Below are 27,480 nucleotides of genomic sequence, written 5' to 3'. Positions count from 1 at the left end.
TGACTAAAAATGTCCAACAAGTGGCGCAAATGTTTTGTTTTTCGGCAAAGCCCGACACAAGCCGAAGATTGCCGAAGAAGCCCGAACGAGAAGCGGTGCTGTCCGGAACATCCGGCAGCTTAAAACATAAACAGCAATGGCGGAAGCAGCTGCATCGTCCACAGCGGCCCCAGCGATACCAGGAGGTTGGACCAAACACGTAACTTGCAGGTACGAGAGGAGAAATGCTCTTTGAATGTCGACGAGAGAGCCATTGGAGCACTTTTCGCCCGCAAATAGTGAGCGTACGACAACTGTCGCGCGGTTGTCAACGGCAGTTTAGCGAGGCTCTGCCATTGTTGCCTTGCTATGCTTTAGCTGAGCCTGACAACTGTGTTTTTGTTTGATATTTACTGTGCTACGAGCGGCGACGTCGTTTTAAAGACACGGCACTGACGACACACGACGCCATAAAGCCCCAGACGCGGTGGCGTCACGGTTAACGGGCAATCAGGGGAGAACCGTTGACCTTGTTTTCATGAAACGGAACATTAATGCACATATAGAACTCCTGCCGCGTTGTGAGTTCTGTCTAGTCAGCACTATTTTATTAAAGTCAAGTCCTAGCTTGCCACGTTTACTGTTTAAAACTACTCGTTTAGAGTCCATGTATAGTTAGTTATCATGGCAGTTGATGAGCATATAGTATGAAATAAGAATATTAATGGTGCTTTCTATTTGCAGGTATTTTTTGCACGGTCTATGCAAAGAAGGCGACAACTGTCGATATTCTCACGACCTGACCAACAGCAAGCCGGCCGGAGCCATGCTTTGCAAGTTCTACCAGAAGGGAAACTGTGCATTCGGGGACCGGTGCAGGTCAGTTCTCGGACGGGACCGAGGCTCTTATATAATTGATGTTCTCGCAAAACATTCCGAGTCGGGTTCGGCCGTCAGACGATCCGTTAGAACTTCCCCGCAGCTGGTCCGATTGCTTTTCCACGTTGGATGATGTGACACTTGAGACGGCGGACATGTTTTCGGCCGTGGCAGCGCCTTGTTGGAATCCTCAGTGCAGCTGTCTCGCTATGATATAATAATGTGCTTTGAAATACGACTTTGGCAGTAGCCTCAAGTGCCCCGTGTCGGTAGGTTATAGAGGATGACAACTTGGTGGAAAATAGCTTCACCGAAAGAGACCAGGTTCCACTTTCCCATCGCTGCATCTTCTTTTGCTATGAAAAAGAAGTGAAGACTGCCCTGTCCTTCGCTTTTCTCCAAAATCTCACTGCTCGATAACCTGCGTCAACTTCAAAAGAGCGCTTAAAATGCAGCGGTTCTGTCTCCTTTTGAGAGGCAGATTAGCCTCCCGCTCCTCCGTTAAGCTCGAGTGTGCCCAGACGGCAGCGGCGCAGACGCTGTCTGCTTGGTGTCTGTCTGGCTCCAAGGAGCATCCCCATAGTTACCGAGGCAGGGATCGCCACCCCCCTTGACAATGATCTGAAGACACTTGTTGTTGAGATTATGATGCATTGAGTCACTTGTGCTGTGTTGACAAGTCGCATTCCGTCGTCCTTGTGATGGAGGAATGTGGCCATGCTAAAGAAAAGGCGCCGACGTGGGGGTTTGTTATAGCTCAATTCCCTTGGCTCTGCCTATTGTGATGGACTCAATGACCCCCTCCCCTCTTTTGGGCTTGACAAAGTGCACTGCATCCTGCATAGCAATTGCATAACGCTCTCAGCTTCCCTCCTTGTTCTGCTGTTGCTGGGTTCCCCAGGTTCACTTATCTGCAGCGCCCTCCTCCTCCTTATTTATGCATAGCTCCAGCAGACGCCTCCCTCCCAGCCACCCCCACATCTTTCTTCAACACTGGAAGTGGCTTTCTGGGAACAGACTGGTTAACAGTGTGCACTGAGTGTGCCAGCCGTCGTGTGTAGGAGGCGGCCAGAGGAGCAACGTTTTTTTTTTTAACCGCTGTGCATGCGAAGTCACGTTTACACGGGAACAACTTGACAGTATGGAAGCAGCTGACCATTCCTTATTTAGTGTTGTAGTTCTATTTTGGAGTCATATTTGACCTGTTATGACATTTGACACTTTCACTGAAGCAATCCATAATACAGTGGTACCACTACATACGAAGTTAATTCGTTCCAGGACCTTGTTTGGAAGTCGAAATGGTTGTATGTGAGGCAGGATTTTCCCAGAGGAATACATTATAAATCCGTGAATTTGTTTCACTGCCCGAAAACCTACACTAAATTCTTAATATGTACTTATGTTACTACTGCAAATATCAATTACAAAGAGCAAAACAAATAAGTTATGAATAAAAATCTGAATTATAATATAGTAGTAATAATACCTGTAATAATGTAACAAACCGGGTTCTAATGTGGCAAATGTTTTTGCGTGGTGTACCTGAACATATCGCGCGGCTGACTTGATAGTGTCACTGCTTTTCACTTTTCGATTAATTGATGGACTAGTTAGTTCAAATAATCGAGTAACCTGATAAGGAACATGGAAAATTAAGATACCTGGGCTGAGCCTCAAACTTTTTTTTTTTTTAATTAAATGTGGATCTATGTACAACAAAAGAACAATTGGCTAACTTATGTAGAAAAAGTTTAAATGCTATAAAATGCTTAAGGTTTTACAATGCACTTAACAAATGGTTCAGACACATATTGCCACAAAAAAACTAAAATATACCTAACTAAATATACCTATAAACTAAATTATCAATGCATTAAAAAACATTAGCTCAAACAAAAACTTAGCTTATGTTGGTCTTAACAGGGAGCAGTTGGAATCAGCCATGTGAAAAGTAGCAGACCAGAGGGCAGTGTATCCACCCTAATCGATAAAACTAAATGAAAACAATTTTAAAATAAACTAGAGATGCACGATAATATCGGTGACCGATAATTATTGGCCGATAATGGCAATTATGACGTCACACAGATAATCCAGATAAAACGAAATTCAACCGATAATGCAATCCGATAATTATATACTTGATTTAGCCTCTAAATTTGCGCAATCAACAGTTTTGTCCAATTCTGCTAGTTTTAAGGAGGTGTTTTTGCAGTGTAGTAATGTGATATATGTTAGGAATGGCTTACTTTTAAAGGCATTTTTGTGCAACTTGGGTGTTTACGCTCTAAGTAATTGTTGCCAAAAGCTTTCCATTACACAACGTCATTGCCATTGTTAGGTTATTGGAATGTACTACTTGTTCACATTTGATGTGGGAAAAAAAATAGCACTAAATTACATTTTTGCACAGTAACATTTGATCTTCGTATAGTTTAAAATTTTACACACATATTTGAATAGAATTATCAGAGTGACATTATCAGTTATCGGGTGGAAGGGGCAGGAAATTATCGGTTATCGATATCGGTTGAAAAATGTATTATCGTGCATCACTAAAATAAACCATTACAACGCCACTTTCATTAAACGAATACTCGAAGCAAAAAAAATTAATTTGAATATTTTTTTCTAATCGAATACTCAAGTTAATCGATTAATTGTTGCAGCACTAGTTTATTTGCTGCGGGGGACACTAGGTGTGTTGTGTTGCAAAAGTTGATGGAATAAATGATTAGAAACCCGACGAAGCTGGCGATTTCTTTGGTGATGTTACCACAATAATAATTGCCACCTTAAAATATAAAGACTGGCGAATGTCAGTGGTAACGGTATGCATCACCTTTTCCCTTTTTTTCCACCACCTGCACTAACATTGTTGCAACCCATGTTGATTTCTCTCACAAGAAAATCTGCTGTTCGTCTGTGGGAAAACAAAGAAACTGCGGCGTATTGAGAGCATGTCATCGGATGTGGTAACAAATGGCGAGTCAAATTTTACGTCTGATGTCGAAAAGATCGTGTGTCGAAGCGATTGTATGTCGAGGTACCACTGTACTTATAAGTACTCCCAAGAAAATGCATGCAGTCAGACTCGAGCTTTCAAATTTTGCTATTGTTATCTGGAAGACATACTGGAATAATACTGTACGGATTCAGTATGAAATGTAGAAAAAGTTATCTGATGAACATGTCCTTGAATGAAGGAAAATGGTGGGAATTTAGATAACATATTGTACCAGATTATCTGTTGAGTAGGAGTTTTTAATGCAGGCTCTTCTCGTACTATATTCCATAGACTCCAAACGTTCACAAATTTAAATTCTATGAAATCTGAAATACTGATCATTGTGTTTGTCTACCCCCATGCGATTCTATTAATAAAAAATGTGTTATGTAATATTAGAAGTAAAATTTGATGTCTGGCTTGCCGCTTACATGTCCTAACCAGCTCCCTCAAATACTCTTTGCCCGTGATGCTGTATAATTTCAACACAACTTAGGCAATGTAACCACTCCGCACCACCTTCTGAAATGGGATCCGTATCACATTATTGCCTCGGCTCGACAGTAAACTGCAAGCAAAACGACCCGTCAGGCTCACATGTCAGTTTTGTCCGTCATATAAGCAAATGTACAGCTTTGTGCGATCCAATAAAAGTCCACTGCCACAGGTTGCTTTCTCGTAATTGCTTTGCCTGTCATGTCATAATGAGTGTTTTCATCTGGGATCCTACCATGAGTACGCCAAAATAGGCCTGTCGCGGTAATAAATTTTAGTGCGCGATAATTTATTTAATAAATTATTGCGATATGCGATTATTACTGCGTCCCCCCCTACTTTTTTTTTAATGAAATTTAAAATAACACTGTGAGAATACAGTATATATTAATAGTAGGGCTGTCAAACGATTAAAATTTTTAATCGAGTTAATTACAGCTTTAAAATTAATTAATCGTAAGTAATCGCAATTCAAACCATCTATAAAATATGCCATATTTTTCTGTAAATTATATATATATTCTGTAAAATAATTTGTTGGAATGGAATGATAAGACACAAGGTGGATATATGCATTCAACATACGGTACATAAGGACTGTAGTGGGCATTTCACTCTACTGTCATTTAAATCTGTCTATGCTGTCCTCACTCCGAAGCGTCTACTTTTTCCAAAGCTAGACAGCTAGTGAACGACGCTTTAATAATCAGACTTCTTCCTTTTTCATCTGATTTATTAATAAAATGGCCTCAAACCACTGTCCTCTTTAGACCGTAGTAAAACTACCAAAAAAAGTACACAAGCATTGCATTAGCAACAACGTTAGCTTAGCACGCTATACAGGTTCACTAAACATAAACAAAAAGCGTCTCATACAAAAAATATAACATTTCGCTTACTAACATAATATGTACATTCTTTACAACAACCATACTTACGGACAAATCTTGTCCAAGGATCATATAAGCACAACATTACAACGTAGGCGTCAGACCGAGACGTCGTGCAGCCATATTGAACTGGCAAGAAAGCAATAAACCATGTCGCAAAGCGACCACAAGAGTTCGCTGTTAGACAGCACAAAAAACCTTGCTGTAGAACTTACCAAAAGGCAGAATACTGTCTGAGCGGGACATGTGCGTTAATTGCGTCAAATATTTTAACGTGATTAATTTAAAAAATTAATTACCGCGCGTTAACGCGATAATTTTGACAGCCCTAATTAATAGACCAAGTACACCCATTTAAACACAATAAATGCTTACTCTTAAATCCAAAAGTTCTTTTTAAGAAATCTAAACAATAGATCATGCCTCTTTTAAGTAAAAGATAACAATATTAATACCGCACAGAAACACAGAATAAATGTCTTTTTCAAGAAAAAAATAAAATTGTACTTAATAACTTAAGCATTCAAGGCAAACGAAAACTTTGCCCCTCAGAGCTTCTGCTATGGCGTTCCATGTGTAATATTGTGATTGGATGTTTTCCGAGGCGCCATGAAGCATACGCAGTTGCGGACATGGCAATTTTGGGGCTTAAGGCGAACATATCCAGGGGCCCTCTTCATGGGTAAGGGGTTAAAAAGGTGAGAAGGGTGTGGAGGAAATATGTTGCGGTACACTAAACGACAAAGTTTCTCCTGATTAGTCAGCAGACTAGTTTTACGATTTGTCGACTAATGTAATAATTTTCTTCTTTTTGACTAATTTAGCAATGAAATTTTTGTTGACACTTCTTAATTCACAAAACCATTTTGGAACATTTAAATTCTTTATTAAAGTTCAAATAATCATGTAAATAATAATTAATCACAAATAAACAATGAGGTTAAATGCTGATAGCATTTACTAGTGCAAAAGAATGGGAAGTAAACATTCAGAACGCTGACTTTGCCTTTCCAACATTATCCAAAACAAATCTTAGAAAAAAATATCTAGCATTATTATTATAGTATACTACTATATATAATAGCAATATGATAATTATAATAGTTGTTCATTGCCAATCATATTTGTCATAAAGAGTGTCATTTGAAAGCTATTCTTAGTGTATAATCTGTATTTCATAGTATTTACTCAACATATTATAATATTAATTCTGAAGTATGTGGGATTAACTCCAGAAATCCTTATTTATATGACATGCTTTTATTTTGAAATGTTCACTGGAGGTACGTTCGCTAAACCGCTAACCGAAAGCTTTACACTCCGTAAGAAACATTCTTCGTCATTGCTTGTGGTGTCACTAATAGATTTGATTTTTTTTCGCTAGCAAATGCTGTTAACCAGCTGTTTAGTGTTATTGTATGACTTTTGAATTGTACTGCATTGTTTCGCCACAGGGTGTGCTGTCGTGTATTTTATGTTTGGTGTGAAGACGACGAAGAAAGTTAAGGGAGACATTCGCGTCCTGTTCTCAACTTCTCCCTCACGGCTCACTGCACTTTGGCTCTCATGGAGAGAACTTTCGCTCATGTGTTCGAAATAAACGATAGCCGACGTGCAAAGTAGTAAGGGAGCTGTAAAAATAGCGAGCTTAGTGGCGTGAAAAACGCGGGAGAGCGAAGTGAAGCTAACGAACAGCTAAGCGGAGCTAAGCGATGCTAAACGAAGCTAAATGGCGCTAAATGAAGCTAAGTGACTGATACTCAGTCCGTCGTCGTAGAACAGCCCATTGTAGTGCGTGTGTGTGGGAGAGAGATAATATAAATGCAGCATTCAAATGGCTTTTTCTGTTTTTGTTTTGTTATTTGTTTGTTTGGTATGCTCACATAATTATACATGACGAATAGCTGGGGGTGCTGCTGGCTCCGGTGGCCCAAGCCCTTGCTCGTTGGGGCAAGGGCAGCTGGTTGGGGGCCCCCTACTGGTTGGGGGCTTAAGGCGATCGCCTACTTTGCCTGAATAGTAGATCCGCCTACGAGCGCACGCAATGGTGTTGTTGTTTTGTTCATGTGACGCGGCAGTGTCTCTACACAGCCTGCCAAGAGCCACAGGTTGAAGTGTTGTAAGCACTTAGTGTTAATAAAAAACAAAGTTGTCAGCACGTCGTGTGTTGGATATCATTGCCAGAAAAACGCACATAACAGGACACCATACAGCTTCCTTTTTAATGTTGTCCTTATAATGATGATCTGCTACTGTAAATCACTTTGTGACTTTCCACCTCCATGATGAAACGTTCTTCATCCATATTCGCTGGTGTTTAAACCGTGAATAAGACATCGGGCTGTTGACTCCAGGCCTGAATCCGCCCATTTTGACGGATGCGTCTCCGGCAAAAAAAATTTTTTAAATCCTAAACCGGAGCCCGCCGGAGATGGTCCGCAGTCAATCCGGAGCACTGACGCGGCCGGTATACGTTGAACAATAGGATATAATGGGAATAAATTGGCTCCGGCGCCATTTTTTGCCGGACCCAGAACGAAAATGCATTTTGCGTAGTTTATAACAAGGAAGCCGAACTTTTAACAGCAAGTCAGCCACAGCGCGCGCGCACGTGCATGCGAGGCGATAAATCGCAGTGGAAAAATTACCGCCTTCATTTTTATTTACAGTGCGATAAATGGAATTATTGTTGCCTGGCACAGCCAGATTATTCTCCCTGTATTTTTCAAACACTGAGAAATAGTCTGGGACCCAACCCATGAACGGCCTTTCGAGCAAGGTACAAAATCAACCGTACAATCAAGATTTGTTTATTTGCGTGATGTGTTCTTAACGAGTAACGTCACTCTTGCGCAACGAAAGTCGTCTCGACAACAACACAGATGGCGAACGGGAGAGCCGAGAATATGTTCCAATTCGTGGTAAAACCAGTTTTAAATGACCAAAAACATATCGAAACAGGTCATTGACAACAGTCAACATGGCTCGCGCTAGCCATGTTGAATAAACATCTCCATTCTCCGCTCACGCTAATTACTTGTCGCTTTAACGACGTCACGTCTGCCCGTCGCTGATTGGTCCACTCCGCTGTCTGTTTGATGTGGCTTGCTCCGCCCTCGGAATTTGATACGCCGGACGGTCGCTAGGCAAGAATTATTGCATATTGCGACAGGCTTACCCCAAAACCTTACCATCCCCTGATTATCAAAACCTCACACCACCGAATCCCGCAAGTTTACTTTAGTAGCGTTTTGACATTGTGGGAAAATAACTTGCCACTACTATTTTTTGAAAATGTAGCAAAAGGACCAGTTTGGGATGACCACAGCTGTATCAGTTTGAAGCTTATAGCAAGACATTCATGCGATTACAAACTCGTTTTTGAAAGCCCATCTGTTTAGCAGGCTTAGTGCTCGAATGTTAAAAGCCTATCGAGTGTGGGGCGGGGGGGGGGCTTCTAGCTGCCCAATTTAATTCCGTGACCCAAAATCTGTTCAATAGGTTTGAACATCTTAATCCATCAAAAGATGAGCCGCCGACCCCCGAGTCATTGCCTTCAACCTCCGGAGCCAGCCGGCCTGATCCAGAGCTCAGTGGGCCCACCGGTGGTCTTGAGGCACAAGATTGGGTCAATGCTGCGGAATTTGTGCCTGGGCAGCCGTACTGTGGACGTGGTGAGTAGGGGTGTGACAAAATATTGAAATGGTGATATATCGTGATACTTTGTATCCCAAAAGGTTATCGATATGCTCCTGTCAAGAATTGAGATAGCGTTTTAAAAAGGTGTCAATTAGAAAAAAAAATTTTTTTTAAAGGCTGCCAATGACAGTGCTCGACGCCTAATCAATTTAGACTGGGAACGTTTGTTCATTCAAAACCAGAGCATTCACAGTCATTCTGTCCGATTTTCGGGGCATTTACAGGTCACTTGCTTTTCATTTTAGTGCATTTACAGGTCATTTCCTGTTGAGTTTAAGTCACTGCCTATTCATTTGGGTGATTCCCAGATCACGTCCTGTTCCGTAACTCAAAATAAACAGCAAGCGACCCATAAAATACCCCAAAATCAACAGGAAGTAACTGAAAATCAACAGATACATGACCTTAAATGGCCCAAAATTACTCATTGCCTGCCATTGGCTGCCACTGACGGCCATAGACGTTCAATCCGTTTGAAGTGATTCGTTCATTCGCTGCCACCCTCCCACTTCAAATGGATTGGACGTCTACTAGTGATGAACTCATTCAAATTCACATCAGAAGCTTGTTATTCTGTCTATTAGTTCTTTGTGGAGTATTCTAGAATGATTTCCTGACCAATGTATCGATAATCGTTGTATTGTCAGATCATCGTTATCGTGAGCTTTTTATCGCAAATCGTATCGTATCGTGAGGTACCAAGAGGCTCCCACTCCTAATCGTGATACTTTGCATCCCAAAAGGTTATCGACATGCTCCTGCCAAGAATTGAGATATCGTTTTGAAAAGGTATCAGTGTTAAAAAAATTTTTTTTTTTTAAAAAGGGGGACCAACAAGTTGCAACCAAAATCTCCCACCATAATAGTGTGTCAGGTAACTCTAAGGCTGCCATTGACGGTGCTCGACGCCCAATCCATTTAGACTGGGAACGTTCGTTCATTCGAAATAGGGCTGCAGCTATCGATTATTTTAGTAGCCAATTAATCGATGAACTATTTATTTTAGTGCTGCAACGAGTAATCAGAGTATTCGATTAGACAAAAATATTCAAATTAAATTTTGTTGCTTCAAGTATTCGTTTAATTAATTGAAATTTAGAATTTAATTAAGAAAAAGCTCATGTAATGTGATGTATGCAACTCTACCATGTTTGATTGTGCGTCTTTTAGCTGTTTGGGGGACGGGAAAATGATAAGTATATGCTTCTCCCATCTGCCCTTGTCCATCTTCGGTTCTCTCTTCCTTCGGGCAAATCATACCAAATTTTGTAATCGTCAATGATACCCATGATGATGACAATAAATAGTTCATTCATTCATTCAATTAAAGTGGCGTTGTAATGTTTTATTTTGAAAGTATTTACATGTACTTTTCTTGATTAGGGTGGATACACTGGCCTCTGGTCTGCCTCATTTCACATGGCTGAATCCAACTGCTCCCTGTTAAGACCAATGTAAGCTAAGATTTTGTTTGGGTTAATGTTTTTTAATGCATTTGTAGTTTACTTTATAGATATATTTAGTCGATTTTTTGTGGGAATATGAGTGAACCATTTGTTAAGAGAATTGTAAAAAAAAAAAAAAAACGTTAGCATTTTATAGCATTTAAGCTAGCGGACTTTTGCTATATGTTAGTCAATTGTTCTTTTGTTGTACATAGATTCTCATTTATTTTTTATACCGTTTGAGGCTCATCCCAGGTATTTTAATTTTTCATGTTCCTTATCCGATTACTCGATTATTTGAACTAACAAGTTCATAGATTAATTGACTACTAAAATAATCGATAACTGCAGCCCTAATTTATTTCGAATAATCTGATAAGGGACATAAAAAATTAAAATACCTGAACTGAGCCTCACACGGAATATATATATATAAAAAAAAAAGAGGGTCTATGTACAACAAAAGAACAATTGGCTAACTTACATAGCAAAAGTCAGCTAGCTTAAACGCTATAATGCTGTCTTACAATGCTCTTAACAAATGACTCCGACACATATTCCCATAAAAAATGGCTAAATATACCTTTAAACTAAAATACGAATGCATTCAAAAAAATCATTAGCTCAAACAAAAACTTAGCTTATGTTGGTCTTAACAGGGAGCAGATGGATTCAGCCATGTGAAATGAGGTAGACGAGAGGGCCGTGTATCCACCCAAATCAATGAAAATAAATGCAAACACTTGCAAAACAAACCAATACAACGCCACTTGAATTAAATGAATACTCGAAGCAGCAAAATTTAATTTGAATCTTTTTTTACTGATCGAATACTCGAGTTAATCGATTAATCGTTGCGGCACTAATTCGACACCAGAGCATTGGCAGTCATTCTGTCCGATTTTTCAGGGCATTTACAGCATGGGCGTAGGTTTGGTCTCAACATTGGTAGGGAAGCTATATCAGCATAACCTGCGTGTTTTTTTTTGGGGGGGGGTTAAAAATGTGCATCGGCTGCAAATAAAATATTTTTTCAATGATGATAGAAAATATATACATTTTAATTAGGGAATACATGCACAAAATGCACAGTTGGATTAACGTTAACGGTAGAAAAAGTACATGGAGACACGTCACTAAACAGCTTTCTACTCGAATGTTCCAGGTTAGAAAGTTCACACAGTTTAATGTTATGCTAACTCTGATGCAGGTCGGATATTCAGTTGCGAAGTTAGTGGTGTGTTCCCCTACCTTCACAACATTGACATCTTTTTACATTACTTAAAATGGCTGTTGCTGGCCGAAAAAACCTTCTAATATCCCTCCTCTTCAAAGGGAGCGGAGGAGGCGGTATGTCGACATGTATTTCTGTTGGGATTGTGTGAATGTAAGTCTGAACATAATGTAGGGTCAATTCTATCCTTACAACTTATGGGAAGACAATCTAAATTACCTATATAACTGAACTCACTATATTATGCAAATAAAGTTACTTAAAAGTTGGTGGTGTTATGTCCCTACCGTCCCTATGCAAACCTACGCCCTTGATTTACAGGTCACTTGCTGTTGAATTAGTCATTAGCTAATCATTTGGGTGATTCCCAGGTCACTTCCTGTTCTGTAACTCAAGATAAACAGGAAATGGCCGGTAAAATACCCCCAAATGACTGAAAATTAACAGGTAGATGACCTTAACTGGCCCAAAATTACCACATTGCCTGGCATTGGCCGCCAATGACGGCCATAGACGTTCAATCCGTTTGAAGTGGGAGGGATGGCAGCGAATGAACGAATGTTCATTCGCTGCCACTCTCCCACTTCAAATAGATTGGACGTCTACTAGTGATAAACTCATTCCAATTCACAGCAGAAGCTTGTTTTTCTGTTTATTGGTTGTTTGTAGAATATCCTAGAATGATTTTATCGTGAGCTTTGTATCGCAAATCGTATCGTGAGGTAAGAAGAGGTTCCCACTCCTGTTGGTGATTGATTTTAAGTCTGAACTTTTCGGTCGTTTTCAGCGGAGTCCGCCAAGGTGCGCAACTCCGTCCCACTCATCGAGGAGTTTGACAGCGAGACGGCGCGCGACGACAAAGAGCTGATCAAGGAACTGTGTCCGTACGCCGCCGTGGGCGAGTGCCGCTACGGCCTCAACTGCGTCTATCTCCATGGCGACGTGTGCGACATGTGCGGCTTGCAAGTGCTCCACCCCACCGACAACAACCAGCGCTCGGAGCACACCAAGGTATCGTTACCGACGATCGACCGCGGAAAAAAAAGCGGCGACGTACGGCTTTGAACTCGTTTTCTCTCAGGCGTGCATCGAGGCCCACGAAAAAGACATGGAGATCTCATTCGCCATCCAACGCAGCAAGGACATGATGTGCGGCGTGTGCATGGAGGTGGTTTTCGAGAAAAGTAACCCGAGCGAGCGCCGCTTCGGCATCCTCTCCAACTGCAGCCACTGCTACTGTTTAAAGTGCATCCGTAGGTGGCGAAGCGCCCGGCAGTTTGAGAGCAGAATCATCAAGTGAGTCATGCGAGGAAGGACAAGCTGTCGCATTTGTGCATTTTAAAATGGTGTTTTTTTTGTTTTGTTTTTTTGCCTACACTACAAAAGAATGTAAAGGTCACATTGGTTTCATCATATATCATTTACAGATCTTGCCCGGAATGTCGGATCACATCTAACTTTGTCATCCCGAGCGAGTTCTGGGTGGAAGAGAAAGAGGAAAAGCAGAAACTCATCCAGACATACAAGGAAGGCATGGGGTATGTGGACAATGCATACTGCACGTAAAGTGGGGCAAAGAAGTATTTAGTCAGCCACTAATTGTGCAAGTTCTTCTACTTGAAAATATGAGAGAGACCTGTAATTGTCAACATGGGTAAACCTCATCCATGAGAGACAGAATGCGGGGGGAAAAAAACAGAAACAGGGTACCCGCGGGTTATTAACAGTATTAAATTAGCTGTCGTAAGTCTGGAATTTTTTCACCGTGGTTTTAATTTTCAAGAACATCTCAGTGCAACCTAAATTATATCCGTGACAAAGTTTTTTTTTTTTTCAATCCATAACGAAGATGACGCGTAGAATTTTAACGATGCACTTGCACCTCGTGCGTGCGCGCCGTTAGCATCATTAGAATCAACATTACAACAGCAGGCAATCGCACAGTACCAGGCCCGGAGTGGCTAATCAGGAGAACCGGGACAGTTCCCGGTGGGCCGGCCTGACGTTTGGGCCGGTCGTAATACACATTTTTAACGACGCTTTCAGTTAAACTATTTACTAACGGCATCACGCAACCCCGCTTTGCGCGATAAATTGTGGCCCTTCTAGCATTCTGTAGTTTGAAATTCGATACCCCATTCTCCAATGCCGCCAGCTCTGCCTCTGGGAAAGAGTATCATGATATCATCCTGCTGACTTGATTCTGGAAAAACTTAATTTCGGGTTTTAATGGCCGAAATGGGGCACGTTGAGGCAGCATGACGAGCGCGAACCCGTCTGGCTGTTGGCGCGACCCATTATCGTTGTTTTTGAGCATGTTTGGATAAAAGTACAGCGATAAACCGTAAATGAACATGCAGAATGAAATAATTTTAACGAGAGCACCACTAAAACTTCAGGCACTATTTTTGGGCATAAAGACGGAGGATTGGGGTGAAATCCACGTTCTCAGGCAAAACATAAATTGGGCATTTTAACCCAAAACATTGCACTCTGAGGTGGACTGATGAGCGTAAACTACCCTGAAATACACAGGTGTCTGAACTGTATAAGTGCATTGGGAGACAGCCGTTTTGGTGAGTTCAATTATTCTTTCAATCAATCATTCAATCTTTCACATTTAATTGCGGTAATTTTATGTCATGAATAATATGAAAACACTCGTAAGTAATGATATATGAAATTATTTTTTTATTGATTTAAACTATATACAGTACGCCCCCCAAATTTTGAATATCAAGTAAAAGTTGTTTTATTTTGGTAGATTAAACCAACAAAATTGAGTATGTCAATTTGCATGTACCACAAACCAAAAAAAAAAAAAAGAATATGATGAAAAGCTTCAGTTTTTTACGCACTTGCCACATGTGTAATTCAAAACACCTGCAAAAGGTTCCTCATTCTTTAAAAAGTCAGTCTTGAGCTAGTACCCCAAAAATAAAATGGTAACTTCACACAGAACCTGCGCTTGAGCCCTTGATCTCAGAACTGTCAGTAGACATGCTCTTCCTCTAAGTTATTTGTGGAAAATTCATATTTGATTCATCTTTACAAGTGTAAAGGAAAACTCTTTTCTTGTTTCTAATGAGGCTTAAATTTGATGAATTCCTGTGCGAAAAGATGTATTTAAAAATTGAAATACATTTTAAAAAATCGCAAGTTTACTATTGACAGCATGCGATTAGTCGCGATTTTAAAAAATGAATCGCTTGACAGCACGTTTATTATTACAATATTTTAATAAGGTAGGTCATTACATAAAGAGGGCCGGTCTGTGGCACGAAACTTTTTGTTTTAATTGTATCTTCAATAAATGTGCATTCTTTTGTCAAACACACTTAGTAATTGAGGTTAAATTTGATGTTCAGTGCTTTATTTTTTTAATATGATTCAATATTATCTAAATAATGGGTGCGAGAAAAGTATTAATTTTCAGTTGAAATGGCATTAAAAAAGGTCTTAAAAGTCTTGAATTTAGATTTATCAATCCTGGGGGGACCCTGAGAAAATCACACTGTTTGAATTTATTTGCAAATCATGGTGGAAAATAAGTATTTGGTCAATACCAAAAGTTCATCTCAATACTTTGTTATGATGAGTACCATGATGACCCAACTGATAATCTTGATCCTGACCTCAACTTTTACAATAACATGTCGAACAACTGTAAGTACTACACAGCGGAACAGTACTACAATTCCATGGACGTGGACGGTAAGCTGAAACAAATCCACGTCAACGCCAGGAGTCTATACAAACATTTTGAAAGTATTGACGAATATCTACAGAGCTGATGTTATTGCCGTCTCAGAAACCTGGCTTAATGAAAACAAAGGAACTGACTTTAATTTGCACGGATACAACATTGCCGTGATATCACCGACCATCTGCCTATCTTCACAAACTACACTCCACGCAACCACTGCGTAAATCCGTCAAAGACAGCGTACAAAAGATCTCTAAACTCAAGACTGGAATGCGAAACAAACCTTGGATGACCAAGATGCTTATCAACGCTTGCAAAAAGAAAACAGCGCTGTATGAGTATTTTATCTCCCAAGGACAGGGCCTGCGAGGAGAAGTTTAAGAAATATAGAAATAAGCTAAACTCCCTACACCAACTTGGACATCAACTGATACAATGAACCCACTCAAATTGACAATATGTGAAATTCCATGACAATCAATGATTTTGAATGATATGTGGAAAAAAAAAAAAAAAAAACGATAATAACTGGGCTGTAACACAAGCATGCTTGACTGTGCGTCCCGGGCTGTTGGGGGACAGGTATCGATAAGCATTTGCTTTTTCCCCGTCTTTCCTTTGTCTGTCATCGTCTTTCGGGCAAATTCCACACTCTGAAGCTGTCAATGATGATGATGACAATGACAAAATTCATTCATTCATGTACGCTTTGTTGGCAATAACGGAGGCCAAACATTTTCTGTAACTCTTCACAAGCTGTTGCTGGTATTTTGGCCCATTCCTCTAGAGCAGGGCTGTCGTTGGGCAACACGGACTTTCAACTACCTCCCACAGATTTTCCATGGGGTTGAGATCTGGAGAGATCTAGGCCACTCCAGGACCTTGAAATGCTTCTTACGAAGCCACTCCTTTGTTGCCCTGGCTGTGTGTTTGGGATCATTGTCATGCTGAAAGACCCAGCCACGTCTCATCTTCAATGCCCTTGCTGATGGAAGGAGATTTTCACTCAAAATCTCTCGATATATGGCCCCATTCATTCTTTCCTTTACACGGATCAGTCATCCTGGTCCCTTTGCAGAAAAACAGCCCCAAAGCATGATGTTTCCACCCCCATGCTTCACAGTGGGTATGGTGTTCTTCAGATGCAATTCAGTATTCTTTCTCCTCCAAACACGAGAACCTGCGTTTCTACCAAAAAGTTTGCCTGGTATACCAGACTCACCGCTGTTCCAGCGATTGAGTCTGGCGACCGTCCGGCGGATCCAATTCCAAGGGCGGAGCAAGCCACAGCAAACGGACAGCGGAGTGGACCAATCAGGGACGAGCAGACGTGACGTTGTTAAAGCGACAAGTAATTAGCGTGAGCGGAGAATGGAGAAATTTTCAGCATGGCTAGCGCGAGCCATGTTGACTGTTGTCAATGACTTGTTTCGATGTGTTTTTGGTCATTTAAAACTGGTTTTACCACGGATTGGAACATATTCTCTGCTCTCCCGTTCGCCATCTGTGTTGTTGTAGACACGGCACGCAAGAGTGACGTTACTCGTTAAGAACACGTCACGCAAATAAACGAATCTGATTGGACGATTGATTTTGTACCTTGCTCGAGAGGCCGTTAATGGGCTGGGTCCCAGACTATTTCTCACAGTGTTTGAAAAATACAGGGAGAATAGTCTGGCTATGCCAGGCAACCAAAAAGTTCTATTTTGGTTTCATCTGACCATAACACATTCTCCAAGTCCTCTTCTGGATCATCCAAATGCCCTCTAGCAAACCGCAGACGGGCCTGGACGTGTACTTTCTTCAGCAGGGGGACACGTCTGGCAATGCAGGATTTGAGTCCCTGGCAGCGCATTGTGTTACTGATAGTAGCCTTTGTTACTGTGGTCCCAGCTGTCTGTAGGTCATTCACTAGATCCCCCCGTGTGGTTCTGGGATTTTTGCTCACTGTTCTTGTTATCATTTTGACGCCACGGGGTGAGATCTTGCATGGAGCCCTAGATCAAGGGAGATTTTCAGTGGTCTTGTATGTCTTCCATTTTCTAATAATTGCTCCCACAGTTGATTTCTTTACACCAACCTATTGCAGATTTAGTCTTCCCAACCTGGTGCAGGTCTACAATTTTTGTCTCTGGTGTCCTTCGACAGCTCTTTGGTCATGGCCATCGTGGAGTTTGGAGTTTGACTGACTGACAGGTTGTGGACAGCTGTCTTTTATACCAATAATGAGTTAAAACAGGTGGCATTAATACAAGTAACGAGTGGAGCCTCGTTTGACCTCGTTAGAAGACGTTGGACCTCTTTGGCAGCCAGAAATCTTGCTTGTTTATAGGTGACCAAATACTTATTTTCCACTCTAACTTGGAAATAAATTCTTTAAAAATCCAACCATGTGATTTTCTGGGTTTTTTTCCACATTCTGTCTCATGGTTGAGGTTTACCCATGTTGACAAATACAGGCCTCTCTAATCTTTTCAAGTAGGAGAACTTGCACAATTGGTGGTTGACTAAATACTTATTTGCCCCACTGTTTGTTCATTTATCACATCATAAGCGGTTATTCACATCAAACATAGGCGTGACTGCATTTTCATTAAAACAAAACACATGGACCGGGTGCGTCGACCGGGGTTCCCTTCGTACGATCCTCTGCGCGATGGCGACTTGGGTTCTGGGAATGCATCTGATTCATTTCCATTAATAATAGGAAAAATTGTTTTGCCACAAAAGAAATATTGAAGGTGGGATAAAATCTAAAGTGTGAATTTCGCCATTCCGTTTCTTCGGTTCATCTTGTTGACGCGTGTATTTGTACTCAAGCGGCTAATAAGTCAACTTATCTCCCCATTTTGGTCGTCTCTTTATTCTGTTCTCTAGGGGTAAACCGTGTCGATATTTCGACGAGGGCCGCGGAACATGTCCTTTTGGCTCCAACTGTTTCTACAAGCACGCTTATCCTGACGGGCGTCTGGAGGAGGCTCAGCCTCCGCGGCGGCAGACCGGGTCCAACAGCAGAAACCGGGTACAACGTCATGTGCTTTATATTTTTATAAGACCGATAACAAACATCCACCAATATACTACTCCAGTTTCCTTCCTCATTAGATTTGGTCAGATAGAACTAAATTGTGTGTTGGCGTGAATGTTTATTGAAGTGTTTGTGATTGGATGGCGAACGGTCTCAAGTGAAGAGAAAATGGATGGTACATGCTGGTGTGGTCTGTGTTATTCCACAACATACCTGCTGCTGTAGCACCATCTGCTGTCTAGTTGCAGAAAAGCAGGATTTACAGCTCCCATTTAATTTGCATTCCAGATTTTCTAAATAAACAAACCAGAAAATGTATTAAACATAAGTAAAATAATCTTCGATCACTTCGCAAAACTAAGCTAAACATGTCGGTTGAATAAATTCAACAACCAAATAAAAAACAATGTCGTGGTTCGTGTCGGGACCGAACTCAACCCTTCATGCTGTTAGTCAGGTATTTATACGTATAAATTTGTTTCGCTAAGCCGTATTTTCCTTCCCAGAACTCACGACACACGCGCCTCTGGGACATTCTGGACGAGAGAGAAAGCGGCGACTCGTTCGACAACGACGACGAGGAGATGGTCACGTTCGAGCTGAGCGAGATGCTCCTCATGCTGCTCGCCGCCGGCACCGACGAAGAGGTGACCGACTCTGAGGACGAGTGGGACTTGTTTCACGAGGAATTGGATGATTTTTACGAAATTTACCTATAGCTTCAACCAATCCCATCCCTCCCTTCCCCACATACTCTATCTCCCAATCCTCATATTATATATATATATAAATTTATATATATATATATCTTACTAAATCCTAGAATGGACTGTCTTGTGTGAGTGATGGACAGTAGTTCCGCCCCCTCATCTAAACTTGTATTGTGGCAGTGCCTTTAAGCAGGCCATCAATAAATGAACTTAAAAAAAGGAAAAAAAAACTGCACCAGTGCTGAAAAAGAAAAAAACAAAAAAAAACAAAAAATGTTTTCTAAATCCCTGTGACTTATCCCTTCCTGTCCAAGCAAAACAAAAAAAGTAACAAAACTTTATTTGGGCGTCGGTTTCACATGTCGATCACCTCCCAGGGTTTGTACATATGCCTGCCACTCATTGAAGACGCACATCATCTTACCACTTATTCCAATTGTGCCAGGCATGTTGTAAGATTTGACCCTCCTGCCTTTTATCGAAGCTGTTTATGTATTGCGCTATTAACCACCACAGCCACGATCTCGGTGTACTCAGTATTGACTGTATCACCATAATTTGTTTATTTGTTGTTCCATCACTGATCAAGAGGCGTGTCTATCACAACGCTCAACTGTGGGTTTGTTAAACCCGATACCCATCCGTTTGCACCTTAAATCACTGAGCAGCTCACAAGCGATATGAACTTTAAATGCCTCCGCCCGACCCGACCCCATCATTTCATTTAAGTGCAATATTCTGCTATCTACTGACTTTAAATGTTGTAATGAACTTAAAAGAGGGAGGGTGTCCTTACTCCAATTCAGGCTAAAAGTACAACGGGGGAAGGGGACGGAGGGGTAGGGGCCACTTTTGGGCTTTATTGGCCATATTTTTATCATACACGTTTGAACTGTACTCGTGAAATGTTTCTCCGCTCCCTCGGTAGCCGGTTACGACCTGTTGAACTCTGTTGGAATGCATATGTTTATACTGAAATGTGTGTTTTCTATGTTCCACGGCCATCCATCTTAACTTGAAATTAAAAGTTTATTATCAATATGTGCTATGGTCTCAATATTTCTGTTTGGATGGTGTATGTGTGAATGTTATAAAGCAAAACAAACACGATTGAATGGGGTCAACCACTGAATAACCATTTGTTTTATATTTGCTTTTTCATTTAATCCTGGAATCTTCAATGTCACATCTAGAACATGACTATTGATCCCAGAGTGCTGAATTTCACACTGTAATTTTTCCAACTTCTGCATTTGATAAAAACAATAATGACTCATACCTCATTATTGATTAAAAAAACGAGTTGGATGCTGATTTTAGGATTGGAATGTTTTAATAAATTTATTTATTTTATTTTTTTTAAATCGTCGTCTCGCCCACCCGGGCGGTATGGTCTCTGCTTTCAAGCTCGGGTCCTCCACCAGAGGCCTGGGAGCTTGAGGGTCCTGTGCAGGATCTTAACTGTCCCTATGATTGCGCTCTTCTGAATGGAGACGTCAGATGTTGTTCCTGGTATCTGCTGGAGCCATGCACTCAGCTTGGGGGTTACTGCCCCTAGTGTCCCAATCACTACTCACATTTTCTCCAACTCTTCCTTCAACCCTTGATATTTCTCCAGCTTTTCATGTTCTTTTTTCCCCCGATGTTGCTAAATCTATCACTACTGCCGTCTTCTGATGTTTATCCACCACCACTATGTCAGGCTGGTTGGCCATCACCAGTTTGCCTGTCTGGATCTGGAAGTCCCACAGGATCTTGGCTCGGTTGTTCTCGACCACCTTGACTCTGGGGTCTCCAGTCCGAACTCGTCCCTGTACACTATGCCTGCTGTTATATATTAGCCGAATAGTCCATTCCACGCGCCAAAATCCACGCCTTTGTTTCTAAGCAACTCTTTCCCATCCACCTTCAAAAACAGCATCGAGGAGGAAGAAAAGCAGGGGAAAGCTGACGCCTGATGCAGCCGCCGTAATACAATGATCGCAGAAATTCCCAAAGATAATTCCAAGGCGTTCCAATCGGTAGCGACTTTGAGCTCAGACTCCCCAGTGTCCTCGTCGCCCTCCCCGGAAGCCGGTCGGCTGCTGAGCAGGAGGCGGGACGCGCGCGCTTGCGGCAGCGGCGGCATCCGCCCGGAGGACAGCGGCAGCATCCGGCCGCTGGTGTCCGCCGGCCGCGTCATGACATCGGCCGACTTCGCTCATGCGGGAGCCCCGCTACTGGCCGCTCGCTCCATCCGGAGCCTTCTGTACAAGCTCCTGTGCTTCCTGCTCCTCATCTTGCAGGGCGGTGTTTTGGACTTCTACCTGATCGCGTTCACAGACCTGTACTGGTGCTCCTGGATCGCCACGGACCTGGTGGTGGTCTCCGGGTGGGCTATTTTCTTCGTGAAGAACGCGCGCGGCAAGCGGGAGCGGGCCTGCGGCTTCCACCAGAAGGGCTCCGCGTACGGCGGCTGCAATCTGGGCGAGTTCACCTACGCGTACCTGGCGTGGCTCGTCCACGTCATTGCATTTACCCCCAAGGTGGCGCTCGTCCTGGAAACCTCCATCCTGGACCACGTCGCCACAAAGGCGCCATTCGGTTTGACCGGCCTCAAAATCGTCATTCTTCTCTCCGCACCGCTGCTGTTCTGCCTCATCAACGCCATCATCGAGGATCTGAACGGGGCTACCAGGCACCACTCGCAAAGCTGCTTCACCTCCACCTGCCTGGATCTAATCGACAGCTTCTCCCTGGTGGAGGCGCTGCTCCGGAGCGAGATCCCGATCCCCATCCGGTACCTGGAGTACACCGTGATGACCGTCTACTTTGTGGCTCTGGCCGCTCCAGTCGTTTGGCTGTACGGGCTCACCGCGTCGGAGCTCCGGTGCCGATGGCTGTGGGCTCGCTTCTTTTCAGCGGGCCTTCTGGTCAACGCACCCTTGCTGGTGGTCCGCTGCTTCCAGGTTTACGTGTACGAGGGGCCCATATCGGTGTTCATGTTCAAGAACGTCTTCTTCCTGGCGTGCAGCGTGCTGGAGCTGGCCGAACAGTGCGTGGCCGTGCGCGGTGTCCGAAAGAGGCTGGCCGGTGGGAGTCACCATCAGGCCCACTTCTCGCACGGAGTGTCCGAAAACGACATGTGTCCGCACGGATACGTCAACACCCTGGCAGTGGCCCAATCTTAGTCCCGTCAAAATAACAATGAAGCCAATTCATTTCATAAGTATCCAGTCATACACTTTTTCCAAATTTTGTATTATTCATAAATCCCTTAACACAGCATTGAAATTGACTTCTTTGAACAACTTAGTTAACATTCTATTTGATTTGGGCAAGGGCGTAGGTTTGCATAGGGACGGTAGGGACAAAACACTAGCAACTTTTCAGGATGCTCAAATTGTCCCCACCAACTTTTAAGCAACCTTATTTGCGTTATATAATGGCTTTAGTTATATGCCATTTAGATTGTCTTCCCATATGTTTTATTGTTGTAATTGGCCCCGCCATTATTAAGTGAATTATTTTCATTATGTGCAAACTTACACACAGACTTACTCACATTCTTTTCATTTGCTGAATGTGCCGGTTCTCCCTCCTAAACGCTTACTTGATTGGCTGATGACATGACGCCCCCAACAAACACACACACATTAAGTATCAAGGATATTACAGTTTTTTTTTCTTTCTTTCCAGCCAGTAGCAGCCACTGTAAGAAATGTAAAAAGACATCAATGTTGTGGAAGTGGGGAACACACCACTAATTTTGCTACTGAAAGTCTGACCTACATCAGAGCTAGCATAACAATGAACTGTTTGAACGTGCTAACCTGCAAAACTCGAGTAGGAAGCTGCTTAGAGAGAAGGGTCCTCCTGTATGTGTTTTCTACTGATAACATTAACTGTGAGAAATGTAGTGAACTGAGGTCTACCTCCTTCTTCCCAATTTTACTTTTTATTTTATTTATGTGGTCTTAAAGCAGCCCACAGGAGCTTTCTTTTTTTTTTTTTTTTTCAGTTTGGTTGTGCTTCTGGACAAAAGCAGTAGTGTTTTACCTGAAAGACAGATTCTTTTTAATTTTTTTCCTGACAAAGAAGTTTCATCAGTTATATTTAATTCATTTTGACAATGTTGAGTGGTCTTAAGACAAATGTTGATTTTTTAAATTATTTTTTTTTAATTCCTGGATCGTTAACAAGATTAACAAGCTTGTATTTATTCCGAATGTTAATATAATTTATGTTCAAATAATGCTATTTAAATTTGGTCTTAAAATCCGGACGTTTTCAAAATGTTTCTTTAGTAGTTTTTGAAAACAAAGGTTTGAATTGAGATCATAGTCGAGTGGAGATAGTAGAGATAGTAGTAGTGGGATAGTAGTAGCGTAGATAGTATAAATGAATACAGCTTTATTTTGCATTGATCATTATGAATGTCCCGTCCCCAGTAAAAAGTGTACATGCAGGTTATACTGTTATATCGTCCCTACCGTCGTTGTGACCAAACCTACGCCCTTGGATTTAGGGTTGCACACAACCGAAGGATGATTAATATACAAATACGATTTAAAAAAAAAAAAAAATCACCCGGCATTAATCATCAGTTTGGTGGTCGTCTGTGTAAAATCCGCAATCAAAAGTGAAAATAGCGAGGGAAAAAATGTGCAATGTACGCATAAAAGTTACATTTCAATTTGGTGCTGGGTTTTTCTCATAATTTCAAACAATATTTACACTATTTCTACAGTGAGACACACACACGTGCTTTATGACCAAACATGAATTTCATGGCCTTTAGCAAACAACAGTGCATTATTTTTTTAGTAGACCGCCTCTAGCACAAGTTACTAACCAGCTCAGTCACATTAACAATTTTTCTAGTCAGAAACAATGCAAAAAGAACATTTCAATTGAGAGACATTATTTATTATAGTTTGCAGTATACGGTATATCCTCAATGGCATATTTGTCTGTATCTTTTAATAATGTGAAGTTTTTCCTTATTTTGGGGAGCCACTAACCAAACAGGGTTCTGATTTTCCAGTTTTCTTATGAATGGAACGCACTGGCCATTTCGGACAATGGGACAGGTGCACTACCTTTGAACAATTTTGGGGGGACTTGCGTGTCGTATTCGGTGTATCACTTTAACCCCTGCGCTTGAATGCAACATGTCTTAGTGGGATACAAAGTGCAATTTGAAGACTCCCCCTGTATCCCACCATTCATCATTTGGTATCATGTATTGATGACAGTGTTGTCTGCAAGTCTGTGCTAGTCCTGACTTAGTGTAGACGTGTAATACTGTAATATCATGCGTAAACCTGATAGAGTGAACTCCGCACAACAAAACAAGACGTTCCAGCTGTATAAAATGTCCCTTGTTTATGTACACAAGACACAGCCAGTTTACATTTGGTTATTGGAAAGTCATCAAAATGTGTCGTATAGTAAAGAAAGCCAGCTACACTCAACACTTTTACCAGTTTTACTTCAACCATTGTATCGTTAATGTATGCCAGTTTAATGTCAACGTAGTTTAAAAAAGAAAAACAGCCAAACAGATTTGTAGTACTTCGATGTGAATGTTATTCGTTGATTTTATTAGTTGGTTTTTTTTTTTCTAAAGCAAGTTGTGGGGTGAGTAAATGATTTTTTTCTCCCCAACCAGCTCGGAAAACTTTCAGGTCTGACAATAGTACCTGTAAATGCTAAGCCTGTTCACTACCGTAATTTTCGGACTATTAGCCGCTACTTTTGTCCTTCATTTTGAATCCTATAGTCCAGTGCGGCTTATTTTTTTTATTTATTTGGGTTAACAGGTAACACATTATTTGACAGAGGCGTCATAAGACCGTCATAATTATGACATGACACTATCATGGGCAATACTGAATGCTTTTGACTCGGGCTGCAGCTATCGAATATTTTAGTAGTCGATTAATCGATGGACTAGTTAGTTCGAATAATCGAGTGATCGGATAAGGAACATGAAAAATTAAAATACCTGGGCTGAGCCTCAAACGGTATTTTTTATTTTTATTTTTTTAATGTAGAGCTATGTACAACAAAAGAACAATTGGCTAACTTACAAAGAAAAAGTTTAAATGCAATAAAATGCTAAAGTTTTTTTTTACAATTGTCTTAACAAATGGTTCAGACGCATATTCCCACAAAAAACTAAAATATACTTAACTAAATATTGGGCTGTCAAAATTATCGCGTTAACGGGCGGTAATTAATTTTTTTCATTAATCATGTTAAAATATTTGACGCAATTAATGCACATGCCCCGCTCAAACAGATTAAAATGACAGCAGAGCGTCATGTCCACTTGTTACTTGTGTTTTTTGTCTCCCTCTGCTGGCGCTTGGGTGTGACTGATTTTATGCACTATGAGAATTGTGTAATTATTGTCAACAATGTCGAGCTACTAGTTTATTTTTTGATTGAAAATTTTACAAATTTTATTGAAACAAAACATTAAGAGGGGTTTTAATATCAAATTTCTATAACTTGTACTCACATTTATCTTTTAAGAACTAAAAGTCTTTCTATCCATGGATCGCTTTAACAGAATGTTAATGTTAATGCCATCTTGTTGATTTATTGTTATAATAAACAAATAGAGTACTTATGTACAGTATGTTGAATGTATATATCCATCTTGTGTCTTATCTTTCCATTCCAACAATAATTTACAGAAAAATAAGGCATATTTTATCGATGGTTTGAATTGCGATTCATTACGATTCATTAATTTTTAAGCTGTGATTAACTCGATTAAAAATTTTAATCGTTTGGCAGCCCTACTAAATATACCTATTAACTAAATTATGAATGCATTAGAAAACATTAGCTCAAACGAAAACTTAGCTTACGTTGGTCTTAACAGGGAGCAGTTGGATTCAGTCATGTGAAAAGAGGCAGACCAGAGGGCAGTGTACCCACCCTAATCAATAAAACTAAATTCAAACACTTTCAAAATAAACCATTAAAATGCCACTTTAATTAAACGAACACTTGAAGCAACAAGATTTAATTCGAATATTTTTTTCTAATCGAATACTAAAGTTAATCAATTAATTGTTGCAGCACTACTTTTGACAGATGTCATTAAGTGTCATTCTGCACATTATGTCACTAACTCCATTTATGTCCAGCTCGGATCTTTTACATCCATTCAAAAGTGAGATAACTGACAGTCTTCTGGCGCCACTGTACAATAAAGTGTTACCAAATACCATAACTAGCAATTAATTAAACAGCTGGAACAGTGACTGAAGACATATTTAGCACAGAACATGAATTTGATTGTTATTTATATCTGTAATGCTGCAATGCATGCTAGGAGGCATGTTGGACAACAAAAGTGTTGACAGCAGGTGGCAGCAGAGGTTGACTGTCTCCCCCAAGGGAGCAGTGATGGCCAAATGAAGCTTCTTGAAGCAATGAATTTTTGCAGCCAATTGGCTTAAAGCTTCATAGTGGTTCATGTCTTATGACAGTCGTATGATGCCGCTGTCAAATAAAGTGTTCATATATTTTGGTGTAAATATCCCATAATACAGTGAGGACAGCTGCGGCTTATAGTCCAGTGCGGCTTATCAATGAATAAATGTGGTTTTCGGGTGCAATTTGGTGGGTGGGGGCTTATAGTCAGGTGCGCCTTACAGTGCGAAAATTACGGTATTTATGATCGTGAATTAGAACCATTCGAAACCAATTTTACTTAATATATTTGAAATCAGTATGTATGTGCTCCGCATAAGTGCCTGCCCTTTTCCAGATAGTTTTAATCAACTGCTTTTCACGATGGAAGTATGAAACAAACCATTTGGACAACGTATTTGGTGTCTATTGGAAAAAATGTCAGAGGAAAAACAAGGACGTGGAGGTTGAAGTCAGGGCTTTGTGGCCGGAAAATGCCTTTGTGGACTTTGCCTGATTTGAAGAATTGTCCAAAAAGTATTCCTGACATAAACCGCTCCATATTTTCGTTTTAATTTGCTGTACAACTTTATGCTAAACAGGCTGAGAATGTGTGTTGTTATTGTTAAGACAATCTTTTTTTTTGCACGTGCATTAATTTCTGTGACTATTCTATCAGCACAAAACAATTTTGAGTCTTGCTCCATAGATTATTATACATATTGTATACAGTGCCCTCCATAATTATTGGCACCCCTGGTTAAGATGTGTTTTTTAGCTTCTAATAATTTTTCTAAATTCAAATAATATGGGACCTTAGTGGAAAAAAAGAGAAAAATCCAACCTTCAATACAAGTGCAATTATGCAGTGGGGAAAAAATCCCACGTAAAGAAATAATTATTTGACATCAAATAATGTGTGTCACAATTATTAGCACCCCTGGTGTTAATACTTTGTACAACCCCCTTTTGCCAACAAAACAGCACCTAAT

The 27,480-nt window shown here is 41.0% G+C and overlaps 2 protein-coding genes across 4 annotated transcripts; both read left to right on the top strand.

The window, feature by feature from the left end:
• Positions 1-62: 62 nt before the first annotated feature.
• On the top strand, positions 63-20,116 carry mkrn1 (makorin, ring finger protein, 1). 3 transcript variants are annotated; one of them, XM_057854443.1, is made up of 8 exons: positions 63-210; positions 724-858; positions 8,755-8,927; positions 12,419-12,642; positions 12,713-12,927; positions 13,059-13,169; positions 18,215-18,359; positions 18,872-20,116. In XM_057854443.1, the coding sequence occupies exons 1-8, from the start codon at positions 137-139 to the stop codon at positions 19,082-19,084; spliced, it is 1,290 nt and encodes a 429-aa protein (XP_057710426.1). In that variant the 5' UTR covers positions 63-136; the 3' UTR covers positions 19,085-20,116. The 3 variants fall into 3 exon arrangements, with proteins under 3 accessions (XP_057710426.1, XP_057710428.1, XP_057710427.1); XM_057854445.1 differs by lacking the exon at positions 63-210 and adding an exon at positions 242-278; XM_057854444.1 differs by lacking the exon at positions 63-210 and adding an exon at positions 419-560.
• Positions 20,117-20,269: 153 nt separating this feature from the next.
• tmem121b (transmembrane protein 121B) lies at positions 20,270-27,303 on the top strand. The gene has a single exon (XM_057854447.1). It carries the CDS (start codon positions 21,052-21,054, stop codon positions 22,243-22,245), a length of 1,194 nt encoding a protein of 397 aa, XP_057710430.1. The 5' UTR covers positions 20,270-21,051; the 3' UTR covers positions 22,246-27,303.
• The last annotated feature ends 177 nt before the right edge of the window (positions 27,304-27,480 follow it).

The sequence above is a fragment of the Corythoichthys intestinalis genome, chromosome 13 (genome assembly GCF_030265065.1).
Source record: "Corythoichthys intestinalis isolate RoL2023-P3 chromosome 13, ASM3026506v1, whole genome shotgun sequence".
NCBI classification, from domain to species: Eukaryota; Metazoa; Chordata; class Actinopteri; order Syngnathiformes; family Syngnathidae; genus Corythoichthys; species Corythoichthys intestinalis.
The sequence above is the reverse complement of the archived record's forward strand: the minus strand, read 5'-3'. Positions and strand labels throughout refer to the sequence as shown.